The 21,634-nt window shown below is 40.7% G+C and overlaps 3 protein-coding genes across 7 annotated transcripts in view; 2 read left to right on the top strand and 1 right to left on the bottom strand.

Moving 5' to 3' along the window:
- The window catches only part of LOC135108533 (uncharacterized), a 64,748-nt gene that overhangs the window by 24,453 nt on the left and 18,661 nt on the right, over window positions 1–21,634 (bottom strand). For 2 of the 5 annotated variants that reach the window (XM_064019648.1, XM_064019649.1), the window contains exons 3-13: window positions 10,975–11,040; window positions 9,506–9,651; window positions 7,712–9,157; window positions 6,983–7,131; window positions 5,991–6,171; window positions 5,231–5,400; window positions 4,024–4,240; window positions 3,190–3,417; window positions 1,708–1,847; window positions 1,019–1,145; window positions 71–163 (exon numbers count right to left, since the gene is read on the bottom strand). In XM_064019648.1, coding sequence (XP_063875718.1) covers window positions 71–163; window positions 1,019–1,145; window positions 1,708–1,847; window positions 3,190–3,417; window positions 4,024–4,240; window positions 5,231–5,400; window positions 5,991–6,171; window positions 6,983–7,078 — 1,252 coding nt within the window. In that variant the 5' untranslated portion in view covers window positions 7,079–7,131; window positions 7,712–9,157; window positions 9,506–9,651; window positions 10,975–11,040. The remainder of the gene's footprint in view (window positions 1–70; window positions 164–1,018; window positions 1,146–1,707; window positions 1,848–3,189; window positions 3,418–4,023; window positions 4,241–5,230; window positions 5,401–5,990; window positions 6,172–6,982; window positions 7,132–7,711; window positions 9,158–9,505; window positions 9,652–10,974; window positions 11,041–21,634) is intronic. The other 3 variants (XM_064019650.1, XM_064019652.1, XM_064019651.1) reach the window with 3 other exon arrangements.
- Window positions 14,649–16,042, top strand: LOC135108532 (C-type lectin domain family 17, member A-like). The gene is made up of 3 exons (XM_064019647.1): window positions 14,649–14,859; window positions 15,121–15,303; window positions 15,433–16,042. Exons 1-3 carry the CDS (start codon window positions 14,787–14,789, stop codon window positions 15,672–15,674), a joined length of 498 nt encoding a protein of 165 aa, XP_063875717.1. The 5' UTR covers window positions 14,649–14,786; the 3' UTR covers window positions 15,675–16,042.
- LOC135108537 (C-type lectin domain family 17, member A-like) lies at window positions 16,633–18,444 on the top strand. The gene is made up of 3 exons (XM_064019657.1): window positions 16,633–16,952; window positions 17,331–17,513; window positions 18,062–18,444. The coding sequence occupies exons 1-3, from the start codon at window positions 16,865–16,867 to the stop codon at window positions 18,295–18,297; spliced, it is 507 nt and encodes a 168-aa protein (XP_063875727.1). The 5' UTR covers window positions 16,633–16,864; the 3' UTR covers window positions 18,298–18,444.

Here is a 21,634-nt window from a genome sequence, read left to right as displayed (position 1 = left end):
GATGGCTACCTATCACTCGTCAACCATCACCATTATCACCATCACCACCACCACCACCATAGCCACTCACTCAAGTTCTCTGTCTCCTTGACGAGTGTAAACATCTCCGTTCTGTTCCTGTAGTCGGTGTTCTGCAGGATCCTCATGGTCCAGTTGGTCAAATCTGCAAGACAAAGAGAAGGTTCAGATTATATTCAGTGTTCACCGTAGCTTTCGTCTCACTCCCTTCATTCCTTCTTCTTTTGTGGGACAGTTGTAAGGGATGAAAGAAGAGGATGGTGTGTTGAAAATGAATGGTATTAACAGAAGAAGAAGAAGAAGAAGAAGAAGAAGAAGAAGAAGAAGAAGAAGAAGAAGAAGAAGAAGAAGAAGAAGAAGAAGAAGAAGAAGAAGAAGAAGAAGAAGAAGAAGAAGAAGAAGAAGAAGAAGAAGAAGAAGAAGAAGAAGAAGAAGAAGAAGAAGAAGAAGAAGAAGAAGAAGAAGAAGAAGAAGAAGAAGAAGAAGAAGAAGAAGAAGAAGAAGAAGAAGAAGAAGAAGAAGAAGAAGAAGAAGAAGAAGAAGAAGAAGAAGAAGAAGAAGAAGAAGAAGAAGAAGAAGAAGAAGAAGAAGAAGAAGAAGAAGAAGAAGAAGAAGAAGAAGAAGAAGAAGAAGAAGAAGAAGAAGAAGAAGAAGAAGAAGAAGAAGAAGAAGAAGAAGAAGAAGAAGAAGAAGAAGAAGAAGAAGAAGAAGAAGAAGGAAGAGGAGGAGGAGGAGGAGGAGGAGGAGGAGGAGGAGGAGGAGGAGGAGGAGGAGGAGGAGGAGAAGGAGGAGGAGGAGGAGGAGAGAAAGAAAGGGCAAAGAAGATCATTAAAAAAGGGAGACAGAGGCGAAAAAGAAAGAGAAAATAACAGAAAAATAGAACAAGAACAAGACAAAGAACAAGAAGCAAAGAAGAGAAGAGAGGAAACAACAACAACAACAACAACAACAACAACAACAACAACAACAACAACAACAACAACAACAAGACCAGCCTCACCTTCTATGATCTGGTTGGCGTTGACTGTCATCCTCGCCTCCCCGTCCTTCTCCTCCCCCACCTCTGCTCCCATCAGGAACTCTTTGTTTTTCTGCACGAAGATGTTGCTCGTCACGTCCACCAGCCCCTGCATTGGTGGAGGTGGTGGTGGATGGAAGGGAGGGTGAGGCATCACAAACTGACACACACACACACACACACACACACACACACACAGCGTAGTGTAGTGATAGTGTAGTGGTTAGCACGCTCGGCTCACAACCAAGAAGGCCCGGGTTCGAATCCCTGGCGCGGAGAGGCAAATGGGCGAGCGTAGCCCCTGTTCATCTAGCAGCAAGTAGGTACGGGATGCAACTCGAGGGGTTGTGACCTTGCTGTCCCGGTGTGTGGTGTGTCAGTGGTCTCAGTCCTACCCGAAGATCGGTCACTCTTTCCGTAGGGCGTAGGGTGTAGTGGCTGGGTGACCAGCAGACGACCGTAGGTGAATCACATCACACACACACACGCACACACACACACAGAGAGAGAGAGAGAAATTTGTGTGTAACAGTCTTGATTCTCTCTCTCTCTCTCTCTCTCTCTCTCTCTCTCTCTCTCTTCGTCATTGAAAACGTATTAAAACTGATAAAAAATGTTCATCACCGTCGAATGAACCAATAATAATAATAATAATAACAATAACAACTTACAAGAGTGTTCTGAAGCTTCATTATGTCCACGTTCTTCAATGTGGTGCTGGTGAACTTCTTGAACAACTTCATGACGCTCTTGAAGTGCTTGTAGGCGTCTGACTCAGGCTGCATGGTGGTGGTGGTGGTGGCGCCCGAGCCTGGGTGGAGGTCACGTCATAACATGGACCATATTGTGAAACATTTCTACGCCGCAGCTCGTTAACTTTCAAAAGGCTCTTCGTAATTGAAATGACATGGGTTTTAAAGGCGTTGTTATGGTTCTAGTGACAGATTAGCAAGTTTTCTACATTATTAAAGGGTGAAACACTCCGGCTAATCATCTCTGTGGCCTTGGAAATTAGTCGTGGTGAGAATTATGCGCATTATTTTCACATTGAAAATAATTCTCTTCCCATTGTGCAGCAGCAACTACTACGGGATGGATCATAGGAGATTACTGTGTACATATTTAACTGGCATGAGAGGGAATATAATTACACAAACAATGAGATAGTCTGAAGCGTATTCATGTTCCCATAAACCCTTTCATTGCTAGTTAACCATTCCATTATCATCTAGTACAACTTTTAAAGGAATATATATATATATATATATATATATATATATATATATATATATATATATATATATATATATATATATATATATATATATATATATATATATATATATATATATATATATATATATATATATATATATATATATATATATATATATATATATATATATATATTCTTTTACTAGAGAACTATCTTGCTCCATTGTCAGAGATAAATCTTGTGGAAGTGGACTAGATACTCGTATGCTTGTCACACGATGTTTGTGGGGGCTACTAACCGCACAGTGTGGGCTGTAAGTTTAAAGCCCAATGCCACAGCGCACGGGTATGGGACCGGACAAGACTAGCTTGATACAACTGTATCCGGGGCTTGAGTGATCAATCACCCGCACCCACACAGTGTAAGGAGAGACATACAAACTATCAGTCGACTGCTGCGTCCGGGCCGGACCCCATTTAGACGCATAGTATGAAAGGCACCTCAGGGAACCTGCAGGAATCCATCAGGCCTGTGCGCGGCAGTCTGTCTGACAACCTGAGTAATCATTTTTGGCCTTTTTACAACACTCCAAAAATTGTATGGAAAGGGAAAGGAAATTGTCAATATAAGTGGAACTGGACAGCGGTGAATGATTGCTGGTTTGTCGAGGGGACGCAAACACAGGGAGGTTTTAAGACACTTCTCAGATTTTTGTTAATCCTTCTCTGACTGTACTGTACTGGGACTGGCACCTACAGTAGGCTTTTTTTCTTTTCTTTTTACTTTTGTTGTCTAGGACAGAACCAATCTTACATAAAAAAATAAAAAAAATCTTACCTGAGTCTGTGGTGCTGACGTCAGAGTTGGCAATGTTGGCGGTGGTAGTAGTGGACAGTAGTGAATGGTTTATATAGCCGAGATAAACAGCACAGCTTACCTGAGTCTGTGGTGCTGACGTCGGAGTTGGCAGTGGTGGTGGTGGTGGTGGTGGTGGTGGTGGTGGCGGCGGTGGTGGGCACGGTGAGGGCTCCTTCAGGCACCTCCTCTGAATAGGTGGACTGGGCCGTGATGAGCAGCGCCGCCGCCATCACGTCAGGGTCGCTGATGTCCGAGTCGTCCACTATGGAGTTCAGGTCTTCCACGGTCACGTCAGCGAAAGACCGAACTGAAAATAAATAAATAGATAAATCAATAAATAGATAAATAAACAAATAAATACATAAATAAATGAGTAAATTAATAGCCCACTCATCTTCTACCTACCCTCTCCCTATCATAGCCCCATCCACCACCACCACCACCACCGCCATCATCTCCTACTCATCAACCCTTAATTACTTTTGAACTACTAATTCTTCTGTTATCTCGTCCAGTTCCCCTTCTCCTCCTCCTCCCTCATGAACACCCTTCTCTTCCCTCCTCCTCCTCCCTTCCATCACCTCCTACTTCTTCTCCACCACTCGTCTCCCTTTCCCAATCCCCTCCACCACCACCACCACTAGCACCACCTCTTCCTCTTCCCTCCCTTCTATCACCTCCTCTTCATCTTCGTTCTCCACCTCTATTCATCATTCGTGCACGAAATCTGCGTTTTGCCTCCGGGTATGGGCAGCAAGACGTTCCGATAACGCACTCACACATGTTTTGTAAGATGAATATATGAATATATGAATAAATAAATAAATAGGTAAGTCAATAGAGAGAGAGAGAGAGAGAGAGAGAGAGAGAGAGAGAGAGAGAGAGAGAGAGAGAGAGAGAGAGAGAGGCTTACTATGATCTCCCAGGAACAACCCAGCGTCCGTCCCTAGCAGCGCTTTGTCCCAGACCGCCAGCTCGTCTACGGCGCCCTCCAGGAAGTAGCGGTATTCAGTGTTGGTCGCGTCACTGTGGCAGCCGAGGTGCATCTGCGGCGGGGTGAGAGCAGGCTTGGCGCCGGGGCTAGAGGCGGGGAACATCGTGGAGGCTTCCAGCTTGGTATCGATGTACAGCTGCGGCGAGATGGGCAAATGTTTGAGTGAAGTGAATACAAAGGATGTCCAAACAGCAACAGACTTTGTCCTTACTAAGTCGATTGGGTAAATATTCTACGCTAACTATTAGTGGGAAAGACAGGAAAGTACAGAAGTGCGGATGGTTTAGGGAAGAGACCAGAGTGACGTTGAAAGTGATGAAAAGAAGCGAGTAGAGATGGGTGTGTGAGCGAAGCGCGACTGGACTAGAGAAAAGACTAAAATGACATTGAAGGTGCAGAATAACATTAAAAGTGAAGAAAAGACGCCAACCGATGGACAGGACACTACAGCTTGGGAAGAATATGATGAAGATGACGGACACAGAGGATAAGAGAGAGAGAGAGAGAGAGAGAGAGAGAGAGAGAGAGAGAGAGAGAGAGAGAGAGAGAGAGAGAGAGAGAGAATCCAGCATAATTTTTCACTTAGTTTCCTTTCTTTTTTCTTTCTTTCTTTCTCTCTTCTTTCTGGGGGTAGTATTAGGAAGAAAGAAATAAATAAAGAAAAAGGAGAAAAGAATCAAGCAATTACTGTATGTTTTGCCTCTCTTATTTCATCTTTCACTTTCTGTCTATCATTGTGCTTACCGTTTGTCAGCACCGGATCCGCAACTCACCAATAATCTTTACTGTTTCCTATTATTTTTTTTCGTTATTAGTTTTCTACCTGACAATATTAAACCCATAAGTCATCAACAATCCCTTATCGCATTTTTATATATATTTTTTTCATAACATATATATTTTTTTTTCATCTGGCACTATCAGACTCGCAGCTTACCAGGAATCTCTTACTGTATTTAATTCATTCATTACCTTGTGTATTTGAATCGATTTTTCATCATTCATACCCCTTTTTTTATCATTAATTTCCATCTCCAACTATCAGACCCACATCTCTTCTATTTCATCTTCTATATCCTTTTTATTACCATCTTTTCTATCTCACACTGCAAAAGCCACAACTCACCAGCAGCCCCTTATCGTGTTTCCAGCTGAAGGCAATGTTGGTCCACTTGTCATTTTTTATCATACCCACACAGGAGGTGTTCCAGTACTTGGCGCCCGTGGACACTACAGCCTTCACAGTCATGCCTTGCAGGTAGAGAGCGATGCCGGGGTGGCCTTTTGTGTCGCCGCCTGAGGGAGGGAAGGGGTAGAAGTCTTTAGGTGAATGATGTGTCTTATTCATGACTTTTTATCTGGATTGTCTTTCGCTACAGTGTTACTACAACGTAATCTAATACGTCTCTCTCTCTCTCTCTCTCTCTCTCTCTCTCTCTCTCTCTCTCTCTCTCTCTCTCTCTCTCTCTCTCTCTCTCTCTCTCTCTCGTAGTGAATCCTAGTTTTCCTTTCTGTATCCTCCTCCTCCTTGTCATCGTTATCGTCATGTTTCTTTTTATATTCCTCCTCCTCCTCCTCCTCCTCCTCCTCCTCCTCCTCCTCCTCTTTCTTCTCTATCTTTTCTTATTCTTATTCCTCCATACAAGCCTTATCTCCCTTCTATCAGTACCTTCATACATTCGTAATACACACATACACCACCATCACCACCACCACCACCACCACCATTACCACCTCCATCACCACCATCACAATAAGCCACGTTCCTTACACATTCATAGCAGACTAACCCTTTTTTCTTGCAGTATATCCAAACAACACAGTCATTAATTCCTCGTCCCCTTCATCTTGCCACCCTTGCTGCTCTCCATCCACTCAATACCCACCTGTAGAAGCAATGGTCTCGATGATAGAAGGGTCGTTGGGGTCCTGACTGACAAACTCCCAGTCTCGCTCGATCCCCTGGTAACCCTTGTACCACACGCTGAGACTCAAGCCATCCTCGCAGTTGTCAAGGTTGGTGGTGCACGTGTCTGACTCTATAGTGAACCTCTTATGCACCAAGCACTGGGCAGTAAGAAAGTATGGTGATTGGAAGTGTGGTAGAAATGTAAGTTTATGAAGTCTTTATACATCAAACACCGAAGGAAGAGAGAAAAGTGTATGTGTAGATTGGAATTGTGATAAAAATGTGTGCCTATATGGTGAGGGTCTTTTATACTAAGTACTACGGGAAGAGAGATAAGTATGAGTGAAATTATAGATGTTATGTATGGATTGAAGATGTGATGGAAATGTGAGTCTATGGTGAAATCTTTACGTCCTAAGCACCGTGGGAAAAAAGAACAACATTCGTGGGTTGAAAGTGTGATAAAGAAGATGCGAGTTTGTGGTGAAATTCTTATGTACTACTCAATGAGGGAAGAGAGGAAAGTGTGTGTGATTGAAACAGAAAAAAAAAAAAAAAAATACGAGTCCGTGGTGAAATTTATATGCGCTTAGCATTGAGAGAAGAGAGAGATAAATGTGTGAGACGGTTATTTGCAGCGTGACTTTGTAAGAGACGCATCGACTCTTTCCTTTATTTTTAGAGCGCTTAAGACAGAAGAGTTATGAATCTCTATCTGTTTACATTTATTTATCTATTTATTTATTTATACTTTGTTCTTCTCGAGTTGAATTTTAATGCGTCGTTTACTTTTTGTTTTGTTTTGATATGTGTTTGTATTGTATTGGACACTAAATAATGCTTGTTCAGTATTTTTCTTATCATATTATTACGTTCATTATGATATCAGCAAATTTGTAGATAATGAACTCTCTCTCTCTCTCTCTCTCTCTCTCTCTCTCTCTCTCTCTCTCTCTCTCTCTCTCTCACCTGCCTGGAATCCGAGGGGAACTCCATAGCGTTTCCGAAGCCAGTGGGACCATCGACGTAACGGAACTGGTCCTCTCCTTCGTCAGACACGGTCATGTTGTTGGAGGCGGTGGGCCAGTGGTAGATCGTCGTCTGACTGTACTTGAGCCCTGGCAGTAGGATAAGGGAAGATGGTTGGTGGTGGCGGTGCTGGTAGTAGCGGTGGTAGTAGCAGTGGATTAAAGCTGTTTTTACTAATGTAGGTTCTTTTTTTTTTTTCCTACCATTGGGGCAGGATTTAATAGTAGTAGTAATAGTAGTAGCAGAAGTGGCCCAGTAGTAGTAGTAGCAGTAGTAGTAGCAGAAGTGGCCCAGAAGTAGTAGTAGTAGTAGTAGTAATAGTAGTAATAATAATAGTAGTAATAGTAGTAGTAGTAGTAGTAGTAAATAGTAGTAGTGGTAAATAGTAGTAGTAGTAGTAGTAGTAGTAGTAGTAGTAGTAGTAGTAGTAGTAGTAGTAGTAGTAGTAGTAAATATTAGTAGTAGTAGTAGAAGTAAATAATAGTAGTAGTAGTAGTAGTAGTAGTAGCAGCAGCAGTAGAAGCACTAACAACTGCAGCAAAAGTAGCCAAGAAATAGTAGCAGTAGAATTAGTAGTGGTAATAAGTTTATACCAAACCAACAACATAATAATTAAATAAAACCACACACACACACACACACACACACACACATACACAGGTGACCTACTCTCAGCAAGCAGCTCGACGGGGTCAATAACTGGGATACCATCAGTAGGCGGCGGGTCTGTTAGTAAGCCAGATCACATCCACCATAGCGACGATGAACACGTGGGGGAGCACCGTGAGATAAGGACGAGGAGGAAAGGTAACGACGAGAACGAAGATGTGTAGATTGGACCACCATCACCATCACCACCATCATCATCGTCATCATCATAATTTTTCAGGGATGAGTTGGTAGTTGAGTTAAAATATGCGTGAAATGTATAATATAATGCATTGATTAGTGAATAAAACCACTGTGTAGAAAGAGATAAAGGCAAAGGCAGACTGTGATGCAGGAAAGTAAAAGTCATAGGTAATGTAAAGGAGGATATGGATGGAGAGAGACCTCACTCACTCATTTCCTGATTGACTTCCTCGCCTACTTCCTCACTCTCTCATTCTCTCACTCTCTCAGCCATCATGGACATCTCCACACACTACCATGGCTGTTCCTCGTAAGAAGGTGCTTCCAACACGACACCAACAAATTACCAATTAGAAAAAGGAAAATGAACATCTAATAACACAAGGGAAACAATAACAAAAAAGAAAAAAAAAGGGCTACGACATACGTACTGCTTCTCATAATAACCCTTCAAATCCGTGTGGCATCTTGGGACATATTAAATTATTCCATTAACTTGAAATCGGACGAAACTAAATACTTTCAAACAAAAATTCCATTAGACACAACACGCAGCCCACTGATTTGAAGACAGCACCCTTGAAACTTTCTAAAACCATGTAATCTCAGCCTTTAAATAAGAGCATAAGACAGCTACCACATTCAGAAAATTTTAAAATGTTCTGCAACTGATTGATAGAGAAAAATATTGAGGTCTGTATTCTTAATTTTATTTATTTATTTTTTTCATTAAGACTATTTTCTAAGGCTGCAGAAGCAATTAGTCAGGTTCTCATGGTTGTTATTGATGAAGCAGAATTCTTGTTAAATTATCACTGAGATAATGAAAACATGTGAAAGCCCAGATAACTTCAAATACAGCCTGTTGACAGTAATCGAGATAACACGTAGAAATACTAAAAATATTATCTTAAATATGAACTGATAAAACAGCTGATAATACTTCTGTACTTCCCCATCTTCCTCCAGAGCAAGAGAGGTGTCCCAAGTGTAGGGTATATTAAACAGAAATCTTGTTGAGGACACTTTTAACATTATACTTTCGTTACGAGGAACAGTCAGAGTTTACAAAGGTTTAAGTTTCAATCACACCATCCTCTTATGAAGCAAAGCGACGACAGCAGGTGTTAGCAGGACAAGATGTGATGTGCCGCCTTCCCTCGACGAGCAGCAGCCAGCAGGGGAACAAGAGCCAGCAGGAACAGAGCTGCTAGCGAGACCTCCAGCTAGCATGTAGAGCTGTAGACCATCATGTCCATCGACCTGACAACAACAACAACAACAACAACAACAACAACAACAACAACATTTATAAAGTTAAGATATACGAGAAAAAAATATTATATGCATTCTTGAAACAAAATAAGGAAAACAATGAAGGAAAGGTTGATATCCTGAAAGAAAAAAAGAATAACAAAAAGAACAAGAACAAGAATAAGAGCAAGAAAAAAAAAACAAGAAGAACAAGAATAAAAACTAAAACAAGAAGAAATACACCACAAACGAAAGAGAAAAACGAAGACAAAAAAAAAAGGAAGGAAAGGCAGACACCAGAAAGAAAAGAAAAGGAGGAAAAAAGAGCAACAACAAGATAAACCACCAATACACAACTGTTCAGTATCACAGCCTTTTTTAGCCTCTGTCCAGGTAACATGAGCGTTCTCCAGGCGAGCCACGACGTGATAAGATTCACAAACATTTCTGGCCATATCCATCCTCTCCTTCCCTCGTTATCAGAGAAGCTTTCACCGTCCCTCCTTTAAAGATAAAGACCTGAATGATTTTATTTTTCTCTCTCTCGTAAGAAGGCTACTGGTCAAGGACAACTAGAATTAAAAAAAAAAAAAAGGCTAACTTGAGTGCCACTTCCCACTGACAAGTCGAATGGGATAATCAAATACTAGAGGATAAGTGTCTTGAAACCTCCCTCTTGAAAGAGTTCATGTCATAGGAAGGTGGAAATGCAGAAGTTTACCAGAGAAAGGGATGAAAAATTGATAATTAGAGAGGTGGACAAAATAGGAAAGAGATAAAATAGAAAGGTTTGTGCAGCAATGAAAGGAGAGGTAGAGGAATAGAATATTTGTGTCAAGTTCCATAATTCTTGCAGCGTGAATGGCTGAATTTAAAAACGAAGACCTCTCGTCTGCAAAAACTATGGAACTTACCATCAATATTTTATTCCTTTACCTTTCCTTTCTATGTATAAAGAAGTAATTTACGCATTAGTCAGCTTTAATACATTCGTATCAATGATGTTGACCGGGTATTCCTTGATAGATTATGTTTTTCCCAAATTCATTATCGTAATGCATTCAATGATGCAAAACCCTTGTAATCTTTAGCAAAACTATATATTAACTATTAAAATACGCAGCCTTAATCAATTTGGTTGAGAATAATGGAAAATAAGGGTAATGTGTATTTCAAAGTTTTCGGTCCCTGAGTAAGAGGAGACTCCGTTAGAACAACGGGGCCAATAATGTTCAGTGAAGAAGCTTACTGAAAAGACAGGTGGTTGAAATCACACACACACACACACACGCACACACACACACACACACACACACACACACACACACACACATATTATTATTATGTTATTATTATTATTATTACACACACACACACACATGCACACACTTATAAAAAAATAAATAAATAAATAAAAAAATAAAAAACGCGCGCGCGCACGCACGCACACCTCCTTCACTTAAACACTGCAGCAATACGACGAAGAGTATTTGTGCTATTCAACTTTTGCAGTCAGAAAGACAGGTAAACTATGAACATAGAAGACATCAAAACAAATGCATGTGAATTGAAGAGGCAATAAAGTCAACCATGACGATGTAGCTGAAATACTACAAACACCTTGAATAATGAGTTTTCCTCTCGACAACGTGACTTTAATCATTATTTCCAGATACAAAAAATGTATTATGTAACAGGTGCCTAAAGCGTGCTTGCATCATTAATCAAAATAAAGAAATATGAACATTTACGTTTCTTCTCGACAAGTTGAGGTTAACCAGTTATTAAATGGACAGTCTAATAAGTAACTGTAAACTTGCACGTACCATTGATAAAGATGGCGTGAACCCTTTTACTGCTATGCTCGTCCTTCGCTTTGCTTCTTCCTAGTACTGTAAGAATTGACAAAAAAATAAAAAGTTAATTTTGTGTTTTCACGCAGTAGAAATATTCACGAGAACCCAGCACAAAAATAGTGTCTAAGAAGTTATAGATACTACAATGTGAACATTTGTCCACCTGTGAGAGGTAACATCGTAAAGGTAATGATTATCTAAAATGGCAATAGTCCTTGGTGCGTGAAATGTTATGAACCATCCAATCTTATCGAATATTTCAATGAAAAATACAGCTCCACACATGCGTGGAAATAAAACCATCTCTTTTTCGTGGAAGATGGAAAAAAAAAAGTAAGGAAAGAAAGAGGTTATATTTGCCTTCTAAGTAATCGCACGTAGGACAGTTGAAGAGAATAACGTTCCATAAAACTGAAAGACAGCAGAAATAGTACAAATACACAGCGAGCCCAAACAATCAGAGCTCTTGTAAGATACTGGCGAGAGCAATTTAGGAGAGGATGGCAACCAGAGAGCGGAGGTGCTGACGGAAGAACAAGCAGGCTTTAGAGCGAGCATTAAAAGAAAAGGGTGGAGTGCACATCCAGTGGCCAGTACATCAGTAATGTCAAGTGCGCCGACGACATAGTCTTGGTATCCAAATCAACTCAGGAGATGGCAAACAGCGTGGAACAAACCTGTACTAGATATAAAATTAATATATATGTGAGAAAGACGAAGTTTATGATAATAAGCAGAAAAGAGGCTGTAGAACAAGTGGGCGTATTTAAATATTTAGGAATGCACATAACCCAAGAGAATGACTCGTTCAGACCGGTGAGAAAGAATGAGTCACGGATATACAGCACTAGGAAAGCGGAGCAAAATCTGGAGAGAGTCACAGCTGACTGAAGAGAGGTATAAACTATATGGAAATTATCTAAGGCAACTCATCACATATGAAAAACAATGCGAACAGTTATGGAATAAGGTAAGTAATATGTTAACAGCTTGAAAAAAAAAAAATAAATAAATAAATAAAATAAGAATAAATTTCCAAAAAATGCTGAGAATAGTAAGGTGATGTGGGGCTTAAATAACGTAATTACTAACAAAAGGATAAATAGTCAGCCTAATATGAAATTTAATTATTAATGATTGTAGATTTACTGACAAAAAAAAAAAAAAAAATGGCTGACTACGTAAACACTCACCTTTCAACTATAGACAGTAAACTAGCTAATGAACTTCAATAATATGAATTATCACCAATGTTTTATATGGCTAACAACTCAGATTCCACTGCAGAAGAAATTGTGTCAATAATTGCAACATTAAAAGTTTGCTCCAGGCTTGGATGACATCCACGTTAAAGTAATAAGCCTCTCTGTTCATGTGCTAGGTCATATTTCTAAATTGATTAACTTATCTTTTCGGATGGATTGCTTTCCTGATAAAGTAAGATGTGCTAAAATTATTCTTGTTTTTAAAGGAGGTAACAATGGAGATGTAACAAATTACAGACCGATTTCTATTTTCTATTTCAAACTCAATGAGTAAAATATTCGAGTGACAGACTTGAAGTTTTTTTTTTTTTTTTAAATAACCATATAATTTGTAATTATCAATGTGGATTTGGAAAAAAAACAAAAACAAAAAAACTCACCACAAATAGCAATCACACAGGTAATTGATCATATTTTGCAGGACGAGGGAAATGGGAAATTTTCAGTTAGTGTTTTCTTAGATCTTTAAAAAGCATTTAATACTCTTGATCACAGCATACTCTTAAAAAATTGCATCACTATGGAATTAAAAACTATTTTCTGGACTGGTTTGTGAACTACTTACACAATAGGAGGCAGTGCAGTGTAATACATAATGTATCATTAGATGTAGTGTAGCTGAAACAGGGGTCTCTCAGGGATCTACATTAGGCGCTATTCTATTTTTGTTATATATTGATGATATTGTGGAATCTTCAAAAGTTGAAGATTCCATATTTGTTTGCTTATGATATAAATGTTACTCTTTCAAATACTGACGTAATATTTCTTACTAAAACACTAAATTCTGAACTAGAGACAGTTTCTTCCTGGCTTTCATGTGATGAATTATCATTGAATGTAACAAAAACAATATTTAGCCATTGTAGGTAACAAAATAATAAATGTAACTTTACAAAGATTTGTTCCAGTTAAATCTCTTGGTGCAATTATCGATCACAGACTAACTTGGAGCGACCATATCAGTCACATACATAGTAAAATTGCAAGGTCATCTGGTGTACTGCATGAAGTTACGCATTTGTTACCTCTTGAGTCGCTTTTAAAGCACTTTATTATATACTGATGCATCCCAATTTTTAATATTGCAGTGTAGTGTTGTGGATGGCTAACAAGACAACTCTGAATAAATTAGTTATTATATATAAAAAAAAAAGAAAGAATATCTAGGATACTGACTAAAGTAAATTGTCATGAACATACTGCACCGATTTTCAAAGAGCTTGACATTCTTAACATTAACGACACTTATAAAATTGAATGTCAAAGTTTATCCACGAACATCTGCAGACAAACCATTTATTTGTGATTCTTAGAGTACATGAAATTCACAATGTAAATACAGGAAACAGGATGAATACTGGACATTGTTTTCCTAAGACTGAAGCACAAAGAGGTTTCTAACTTATTACAGATGAGAAAAAAGGAATGAGCTAACTGAAAGACTGAAAAAAAAAGAAAAAAATAATGAAATTGCTTTTAAGATAAACACACAATTTCTATGTATATGTTAGTTATAGAATGAGTATGGTTTTGTATTGTAGAAATGTATACTGAAAATAATTACTTTCACTTATTTAATAATTCAGAGATGATGCAATAATTTGGCTAAATAAAAAAAAATAATAATAATAATAACTCATGAAATTATGGGGGTCTGTCAAAAATGGAAACATTTAATGATATGCATTTTCTTCTTTTGTATTATTATGAATATCTGTTGAATTAAAATGGCCAATAAGCTATTTAAATTAAACAAAATAAAAAAAATATAGGATATCACTAGAACTAAGATTGAAGTCGCTGTCCGCTATTGTCATTACAACGGCAACATGCAGTTCAGAATCTTGGATTTTAAAACAGAAGGAAAGACATTGCGGGCATTCGAAATGAGCAGTCTTCGAAGAGTGCTTGGCATCAGATGTCCACAAAGAGTATCAAACGGAAGAGTCAGAGAAATGGCAAACTGGAAAGAGATATTATAATAACGACAGGAGACACCAAGAGAAGGTGGTATGGCCACGTAAATAGGATGGAAAAGGGGCGTTGACCAAGGTGGCTGCTTTACTGTAGGGTGTGCTGCACACGACCGAAGGGAAGACCTCGCATCCCGTGGTGGCAGCAATAGAGGGTGGCAAACCATAATTTGACGAGGAGCGAGATAGTCAATCAAGAGAGGAACGGTGGCGTCAGTACGAGTATAGACGAATCATTTGGGGCTCAACCTGAGTCTGCTCAGAAGGTATTTAACGATAGTATCGAAACATTAAGTAATCGCAAGTACAGTCCAATGACTGGCTGCAAGATCATCTCAGCTGGCGGCTCACACAAACAGCTGCTCAGGAGTGTATATAAGTCCCACACAAGCAAGATCTTTAGTGGAGAGACAAGGAGCACCTTCAAAACTTGGGTGATTGTGGGACGCAAGGAAGTACTATAGCAAAGACAGATCCCTCGGATACCTTCCATCGACAGCAGAAAATTCCAGGGAGGATCAAGTCACCTGCAGCCTTCACCATGGGCATCCACACAGAGATTCCTTTCCTGCTGCTGCTGCTTCCATTACTACCGTGCCTCCATGCAGCTCCAAGTAAGGATGGACGTCAATCTTGGATCGTCAATTGGATCGATCAGTATCTCAAAATTGTAGTCTTATATATATATATATATATATATATATATATATATATATATATATATATATATATATATATATATATATATATATATATATATATATATATATATATACAACTCTCTCTCTCTCTCTCTCTCTCTCTCTCTCTCTCTCTCTCTCTCTCTCTCTCTCTCTCTCTCTCTCTCTTTCTTTCTCTCTCTCTCTCTCTCTCAGACCGACTTACGGAGTGTACGCCGCCCTTCACCGCTGTGGGCGGTAAGTGCATTCATGTCAGCTCCACAAGCCCGGGTACCTGGTATCTTATGAAGGACTTTTGTGAGACTCTTGGCGGCCAGCTGTTGATCATCAATACGGAGGACTTTCACTACTACGTCGTCAAGTATTTGGAGTACAACGGTGAGTCTCAATATCTCGTCAAGTACTTGGAGTACAACGGTGAGTATCAAAGATATTGAAGTCTCATCCTTGCTGATGTACAAATCCATTAACCAGTCCTCAGGCCTCACAGAGGTGACTTGTTCACAGGGTATGCTGGCCGCAGATACTGGGTAGGTGCAAACAACGAGCACGCTGACGGGCAGTACCACTGGTTGGACGGGAGCAAGGTCAAGATGGGCACGCCTTTTTGGGGCACTATAAACGGCAAGCAGGAACCAGGTGGATCGCCGTCTGACCACTGTGCTATCCTCTTCGAAAAGGGCTTCTATTTCATGCATGATTTATCATGTAACGAAACAAATGTGTATCCTATCTGTGAGGCTAAATAAGACTTTTTATAACACACCATCTAACTAAAGGTGAGGCGTTTCAAATTCGCAACGTACAGGACAGGCTAGTCTTTTCTACCAGACTGTCCTCTGTCTCCTCAACATCAGTCCCTTCTCTCTCAAGCCATCTTTCATGCAGACGTTATCCCCTCCGCCTTTCTTCTTCGGTCTGCCTCGTCTTTTTCCTCTCTCTAAATTCAAATATATCATTTTTCAAACATCCTGTCCATCTTTCACTTAATTCGTCCACACCAATTAATTTTCTTCTATTACACGAGTGTCTTCAAATCACTTATTTTGACTTTTCCCTTTGTTAAACAATTTCTGACTATCTGATGGTTTGTAATTGAAATAAAGTCATCTTAATGCGAAGGCTTTAATTTCCATTGTTATTTCTCGCTTATCACTGTGCAACGTGTGAGACAGTCGATGCAATATACAAGAAGACAAGTCAAGTTTTTAAAGGCCGAGTGTTGAGAGCAGGAAGTTTGGAGAGCGAATGCCTGTTATGAATAACAGAGAGAAAAAGATCAAGAGAAAGACAGAGGATAAAGTTCATGGAAAGCCTAACACAAAATACGAGACGACATTTCAGAATGGTTGTCAGGGTCAGACTGGATGAGAGAGAGAGAGAGAGAGAGAGAGAGAGAGAGAGAGAGAGAGAGAGAGAGAGAGAGAGAGAGAGAGAGAGAGAGAGAGAGAGAGAGAATGTAGAATACTTAAAAGTTTTCCGAAAGCTTGCGTATTTGTTCAGAACAGTAAGGACAAACGAACTGGGGAATGAAGGACACAAGGGAAGCAGAGAATGTGATTAGAATATGATACAAAGAAAAAGGTGATTAAATACCAAGAAAGTGTGGTAATACGAGTAGTGTCATCTGTTTTCAACAGAGCGGAGAAAGATAAGGAAAAGAAAAAAAAATTAGGATGTTCTAGTTAAGAACATATAGCGACTCGAGATGGCCACTCACACAAGTAGCTCCTTGGTGACATACACAACTCCACACGAGCCACACCCGTGGTGGCGATAGACAAGGAGGGGCGCCTGTGCTGTGTCTGGCGAGTTAGTGTGCGGGACGCAGTCACGACAGAGCCTTTCAAGACCCACGCAGAGCCACAACAGAGCCTTTCACAGCCTCCAGCCAACATCAGGGAGTTTTAGGCAGACAAAACGAGTTGTGACATTCAATATGGGCATGAACTCAGCGCGTCCCCTCGGCCTTCTACTACTGCTGCTGCTCTTCATGCTGCCATGCCTTCCTGCAACTCAGATCACTGGTAGGCGCCTCCCCGTCAGGTTAAATTCTTAAAGTTGTGACTTAGAAGTGTGCGATTTTTTTTTTTTTTTTCTTCTTTTTTTATGATCTGTATTTTTAGCTGGTGTCGAGTGCAGAACGCTGTTATTTATCCTGTGGTGAGTCCCAGAGATGGAGATGGATTTTTCTGCGTGCCAGTTGTCGTATGTCGCACTTGTTCTTGTATATCGCATTGAACATCAACTCTGTACTCTGTAGTTTCTGCATTATTGTAGTTTTAGCCATGTCATTATCTGTCCACACTATTACTGTTATAATGCTTTCTCTCTCTCTCTCTCTCTCTCTCTCTCTCTCTCTCTCTCTCTCTCTCTCTCTCTCTCTCTCTGTCTCTGTCTCGCAGACCGCCTCACGGAATGCACGCCGCCCTTCACCGCTGTGGGCGGGAAGTGCCTTCACGTCAGCTCCACAAGCACGGGTTCATGGTATCTTATGAAAGACTTTTGTGAGACTCTTGGCGGCCAGCTGTTGATCATCAACACAGAGAACATTCATTATTACGTCGTCAAGTACTTGGAGAACAACGGTGAGTCTCAATATTGAAACCAGGGCCTTGCTGATTTCATGCTCCCCCTTGAGTAATCCATAGAAATAAAAATTAATCTGTGGGCAAGATAAATATTTAACTATAGGAGGCTTTCGCATCGCATAATTAAAGATCAAACATTCAACCAAATAGATGGACAGCACGTCAAATGTCGATGCCACAACAATAGTCAGGTCCAGAGTTCATATAAGAATATAAAAAAAATAAAGGAATATATATATATATATATATATATATATATATATATATATATATATATATATATATATATATATATATATATATATATATATATATATATATATATATGTAAAGCATATGCAAGAACCCGTTAGGCCTATACGTAGCAGACCCGGTGTGGAACAAACTCACTTATTTCATCCTATCATCCCCATCCATAAATATGTATAATTTTCTTTTTAAGCTCCCCAGTGACTCTGGTCTTGTCACTACACTAACGTTCATGGTGAGAGAGAATCACAGCAAGCGGTGTTGTCTCAGGCATCACAGAGGTGACTTGTCCCCAGGATATACTGGCCGCGACTACTGGATCGGCGCAAACAACGAGCACGCTGACGGGCAGTACCATTGGGTGGACGGGAGCAAGGTGAAGATGGGCACGCCTTTCTGGGGCGCGAGGGATGGCCACCAGGAACCCGGCGTGGCTACCGAGCACTGCGGCATGTTATTTAGGAACAATTTCTATTTCATGCATGATTATAGATGTAACGAAGCCCTGTATCCTATCTGCGAGGCTAGATAAGCCCAATGAGGACACTGTATCCAGCAATGGCTGCAGGAGTGTGATGGGGAGGTAAAAGGAACTTGAGTTGGTGGGTGTTGATATTTAACCATCTCTAACTCTTATAACAATGTCTGGCCAATTAAATACCATGTACCCTGTCTGAAAGAGTAGTATGAATGGACTCCCCACCCCCTATACATGTAAAACATACTCCATACCTGGACGGGTAAGGCCCCTGTACAGAGTTAGCAGCTAGGGGTGTGAGCAAAACTGCCGGAGAAGACTCAGAACACCTAACTTCATGGAAGCTGTTTTAGCTAGAGATGAGATGTGAAGTTTCATTTTAGATTATAAGTGTGTGTGTGTGTGTGTGTGTGTGTGTGTGTGTGTGTGTGTGTGTGTGTGTGTGTGTGTGTATGTAACAGAGAGAGAGAGAGAGAGAGAGAGAGAGAGAGAGAGAGAGAGAGAGAGAGAGAGAGAGAGAGAGAGAGAGAGAGAGAGGTAAAGGATTGCAAGAATTCATAGTTACAAATAAATAAAAATGAAAAATGAAAGAAAAAGCATATAAAGAAAGCTCCCGATTTTTATAATCTTGCTGAGGAGGCTGTCAAACACCATTACAATCAATACATTATTTATTCACTATCCAGTTAAACACGCGAGTGCTTACTTTAGTCATAAGGTACACTATGGACATTTGGTATGCATAAGGATTTCAAATATGCTTTTACTAAGAGACCATTCATTGTTTCTGTATTAAGTCTATTTCTGGTGTCATCAAAAACTTTGATATGTTTTACCGAGAAAATATTTTCTCTACTGCAGTTGATGAGTGTGGAAGGACAAGCAGATTCAACATGAAATTTGCCAGTTTTGGAATACTAATAATCCATCACTGCTCTTGATTTTCTTTACTGAGCACCAAACCTCAGCTGGGTTTTCTGAGGTTGTGAGTACCTCATGAAAAGAGAGCCGTATTCAGATTTATTTATGAATCGTGAAAATTTAGTGAAGTGGTACCATGCTTTTCGTCCTAGTCATTCAAGCTACACCAGGACTACAGGCTTTTAGTAAGGGCCTACTCACTGAGTAATTGAATCTTTTATTTGGTCCGAGAGTTCTACATAAAAAAAAATATTGATTTCTGGCTTTAGGTCCTTTTCCAGATTTCCATCGTTCAATACAGATTCTACTTTACTTCCGAAGTTTCAGTCACTACCAGGCAAGAAATTGGATGGATTTTGAAATGTAACAGAGGAGGGGTCTGATTCAGCCTTGATCAGATGCCTCTTTATAACACTGTTGCGTATGGTTCTGCAGAAGGAACTGATGTTAGAGTAGGCTGTGTAAATCATTACATTTTCACTTTAAAATACTAAAGGGGTAAAAGTATAAAATTTTCTTCAATGTTAATTTCGTACTAATTTAACTTAACAGTGTAAAAACGTACCGGTGTGCTATGAAATATGGACTCCCATAAGAAAATACTCCCCAGTAGAAATTCCATATGATAAAAGTACTCCCGTAGTCATTATTCCGTATAATATATGGACTCCCCAGTACATACATCATATGGAATATTGACTGGTCCCCGTGGAATAAATGCTCCCATACAATTTAAAGTCATTAAAACAAAATTACCTTAAATTGTATATTTGTCCCTCTGCAGATGATCAATAACATCCAATTATATTTACGATCTACATCTACATAATTCCTTTGACATAATCAAAATGGTTACTGTTGGTATGTTGCAGGTAAATAACACGTTTATCACAAAGGTCCGAATCGCTGACATGACTTTTCCAAGACATTTCGTCCAAACAGGGCCACACACCCTTCACAAGATACTGATATATGAAGTCAAATGGCACGTGCGGCATTGTCAACAACACTCAGGACACTGGCAGCAAACTGTAAAGTGTGTGGCTCGGTCGGTTTCGTTCCGCGATCTCAGTTTCAAATGCGTAGACGAACACGTTCGAGTCCACAAAGGATAGTCGAGTTGGAAATGAATTAACGAAATTCGTTTCTATGTCTCATTACCTCCTCATCCTTCCCTAAGTGTGGGACTACTTATTTCACAGGAGAGAGTACATTTGCCATATGGAATAATGACTGGGTGATTACCTTTACCATAATGAATTTGTACTAGGGAGTACTTATTTTGGGGGAGTGCTTATCCAATACGACACCGGTATGTATCTGCAACACCAGAATTTGTAATACCGTGGATATCAGACAGTTTGGAAATATTAAAGCCACCTCCACCTCCCATTACTTGACCAGCTTCCTTGAATTCATCCACAGCCACCTGGACAAGCGTAACACCTCTCTAGCTGTTGCTTTTGTGGACTTCAAAAAGGCTTTTGATCTTGTTGATCACACTGTTGTCATCAGCAAGGCAGTAAGTCTGGGTCTCCCTCCTAACCTGATAGCATGGCTAGCCGACTTCCTCACAGGAAGGCGTCAGGCCGTTCGCTATCAGGGCTCTGTCTCTAATTTCCAACAGCTGACATGTGGGGTCCCCCAGGGGACCAAGATGGGTCCTCTATGCTTCCTCCTCCTCATTAACGACGCCCTCACTGACACCCCCCATCGCTGGAAGTATGTGGACGACTGAACCGAGGGCGTCCCAGTTTCCACCAAGAACCCGGACTACTCGCCACTGCAAGCAATTCTGGAGCGACTGCAGACGTGGACGGAGGAGAGCAGGATGACCATCAACCACAGCAAAACTGTGGTGATGCATTTCTGTACCTTCTCTGTACCAGTGCCCCCTCCCCACTCTCAGTGGGCCCTCACCCCCTCCAGGTGGTCCGATGTGCCAAGCTCCTCGGAGTCACGGTGGACGACCAGCTGACCTGGAGGCAGCATGTCGCCAGCACCATAAGATCAGCTACCTACAGGCTGTACATGCTGCGCAGACTCAGGTCGCTGGGGACGCCGACAGATGAGTTAAGGGGGATGTACCTTACCTTCATCCTCCCCAAACTCATGTACGCCTCCCCAGCGTGGTCCTCCTCCCTCACACACACTCAACAGCTGCAATTAGAGAGTGTGCAGAAAAGGGCGTGCAGGGGTCATCCTTGGCCCTGCATACACCACCTACGAAGAAGCCCTGAACTCTCTGAGTCTGTCCAGACTATCCACCAGGTACTGAGAGGCTCTGGAGAAGTTTGGAAGGGGACTACTGCATCATCCACGTCTCAGAAACATGCTGCCGCCTGACGCGCCTCGCCCGGCACGGGCCACCAGACACCACAACAAGATAACGCCCCTGAAGGCGCCACGCACGGACCGGTATAGACTCAGTGCGATTCCCACCATGGTGCGAGCCATCAATCAATAGTCC

The sequence above is a fragment of the Scylla paramamosain genome, chromosome 17 (assembly GCF_035594125.1).
Source record: "Scylla paramamosain isolate STU-SP2022 chromosome 17, ASM3559412v1, whole genome shotgun sequence".
Taxonomy (NCBI): domain Eukaryota; kingdom Metazoa; phylum Arthropoda; class Malacostraca; order Decapoda; family Portunidae; genus Scylla; species Scylla paramamosain.
This window is presented reverse-complemented; position numbering and strand designations above follow the sequence as displayed.

Excerpts from the sequence above, each read along its gene's own strand:
- LOC135108532 (XM_064019647.1), top strand. The coding sequence starts at position 14,787 with ATGGGCATCCACACAGAGATTCCTTTCCTGCTGCTGCTGCTTCCATTA. Across the intron at positions 14,860-15,120 it reads GTGCCTCCATGCAGCTCCAA|ACCGACTTACGGAGTGTACG; the intron begins GTAAGGATGGAC and ends TCTCTCTCTCAG. Across the intron at positions 15,304-15,432 it reads CAAGTATTTGGAGTACAACG|GGTATGCTGGCCGCAGATAC; the intron begins GTGAGTCTCAAT and ends ACTTGTTCACAG.
- LOC135108537 (XM_064019657.1), top strand. The coding sequence starts at position 16,865 with ATGGGCATGAACTCAGCGCGTCCCCTCGGCCTTCTACTACTGCTGCTG. Across the intron at positions 16,953-17,330 it reads TCCTGCAACTCAGATCACTG|ACCGCCTCACGGAATGCACG; the intron begins GTAGGCGCCTCC and ends TCTGTCTCGCAG. Across the intron at positions 17,514-18,061 it reads CAAGTACTTGGAGAACAACG|GATATACTGGCCGCGACTAC; the intron begins GTGAGTCTCAAT and ends ACTTGTCCCCAG.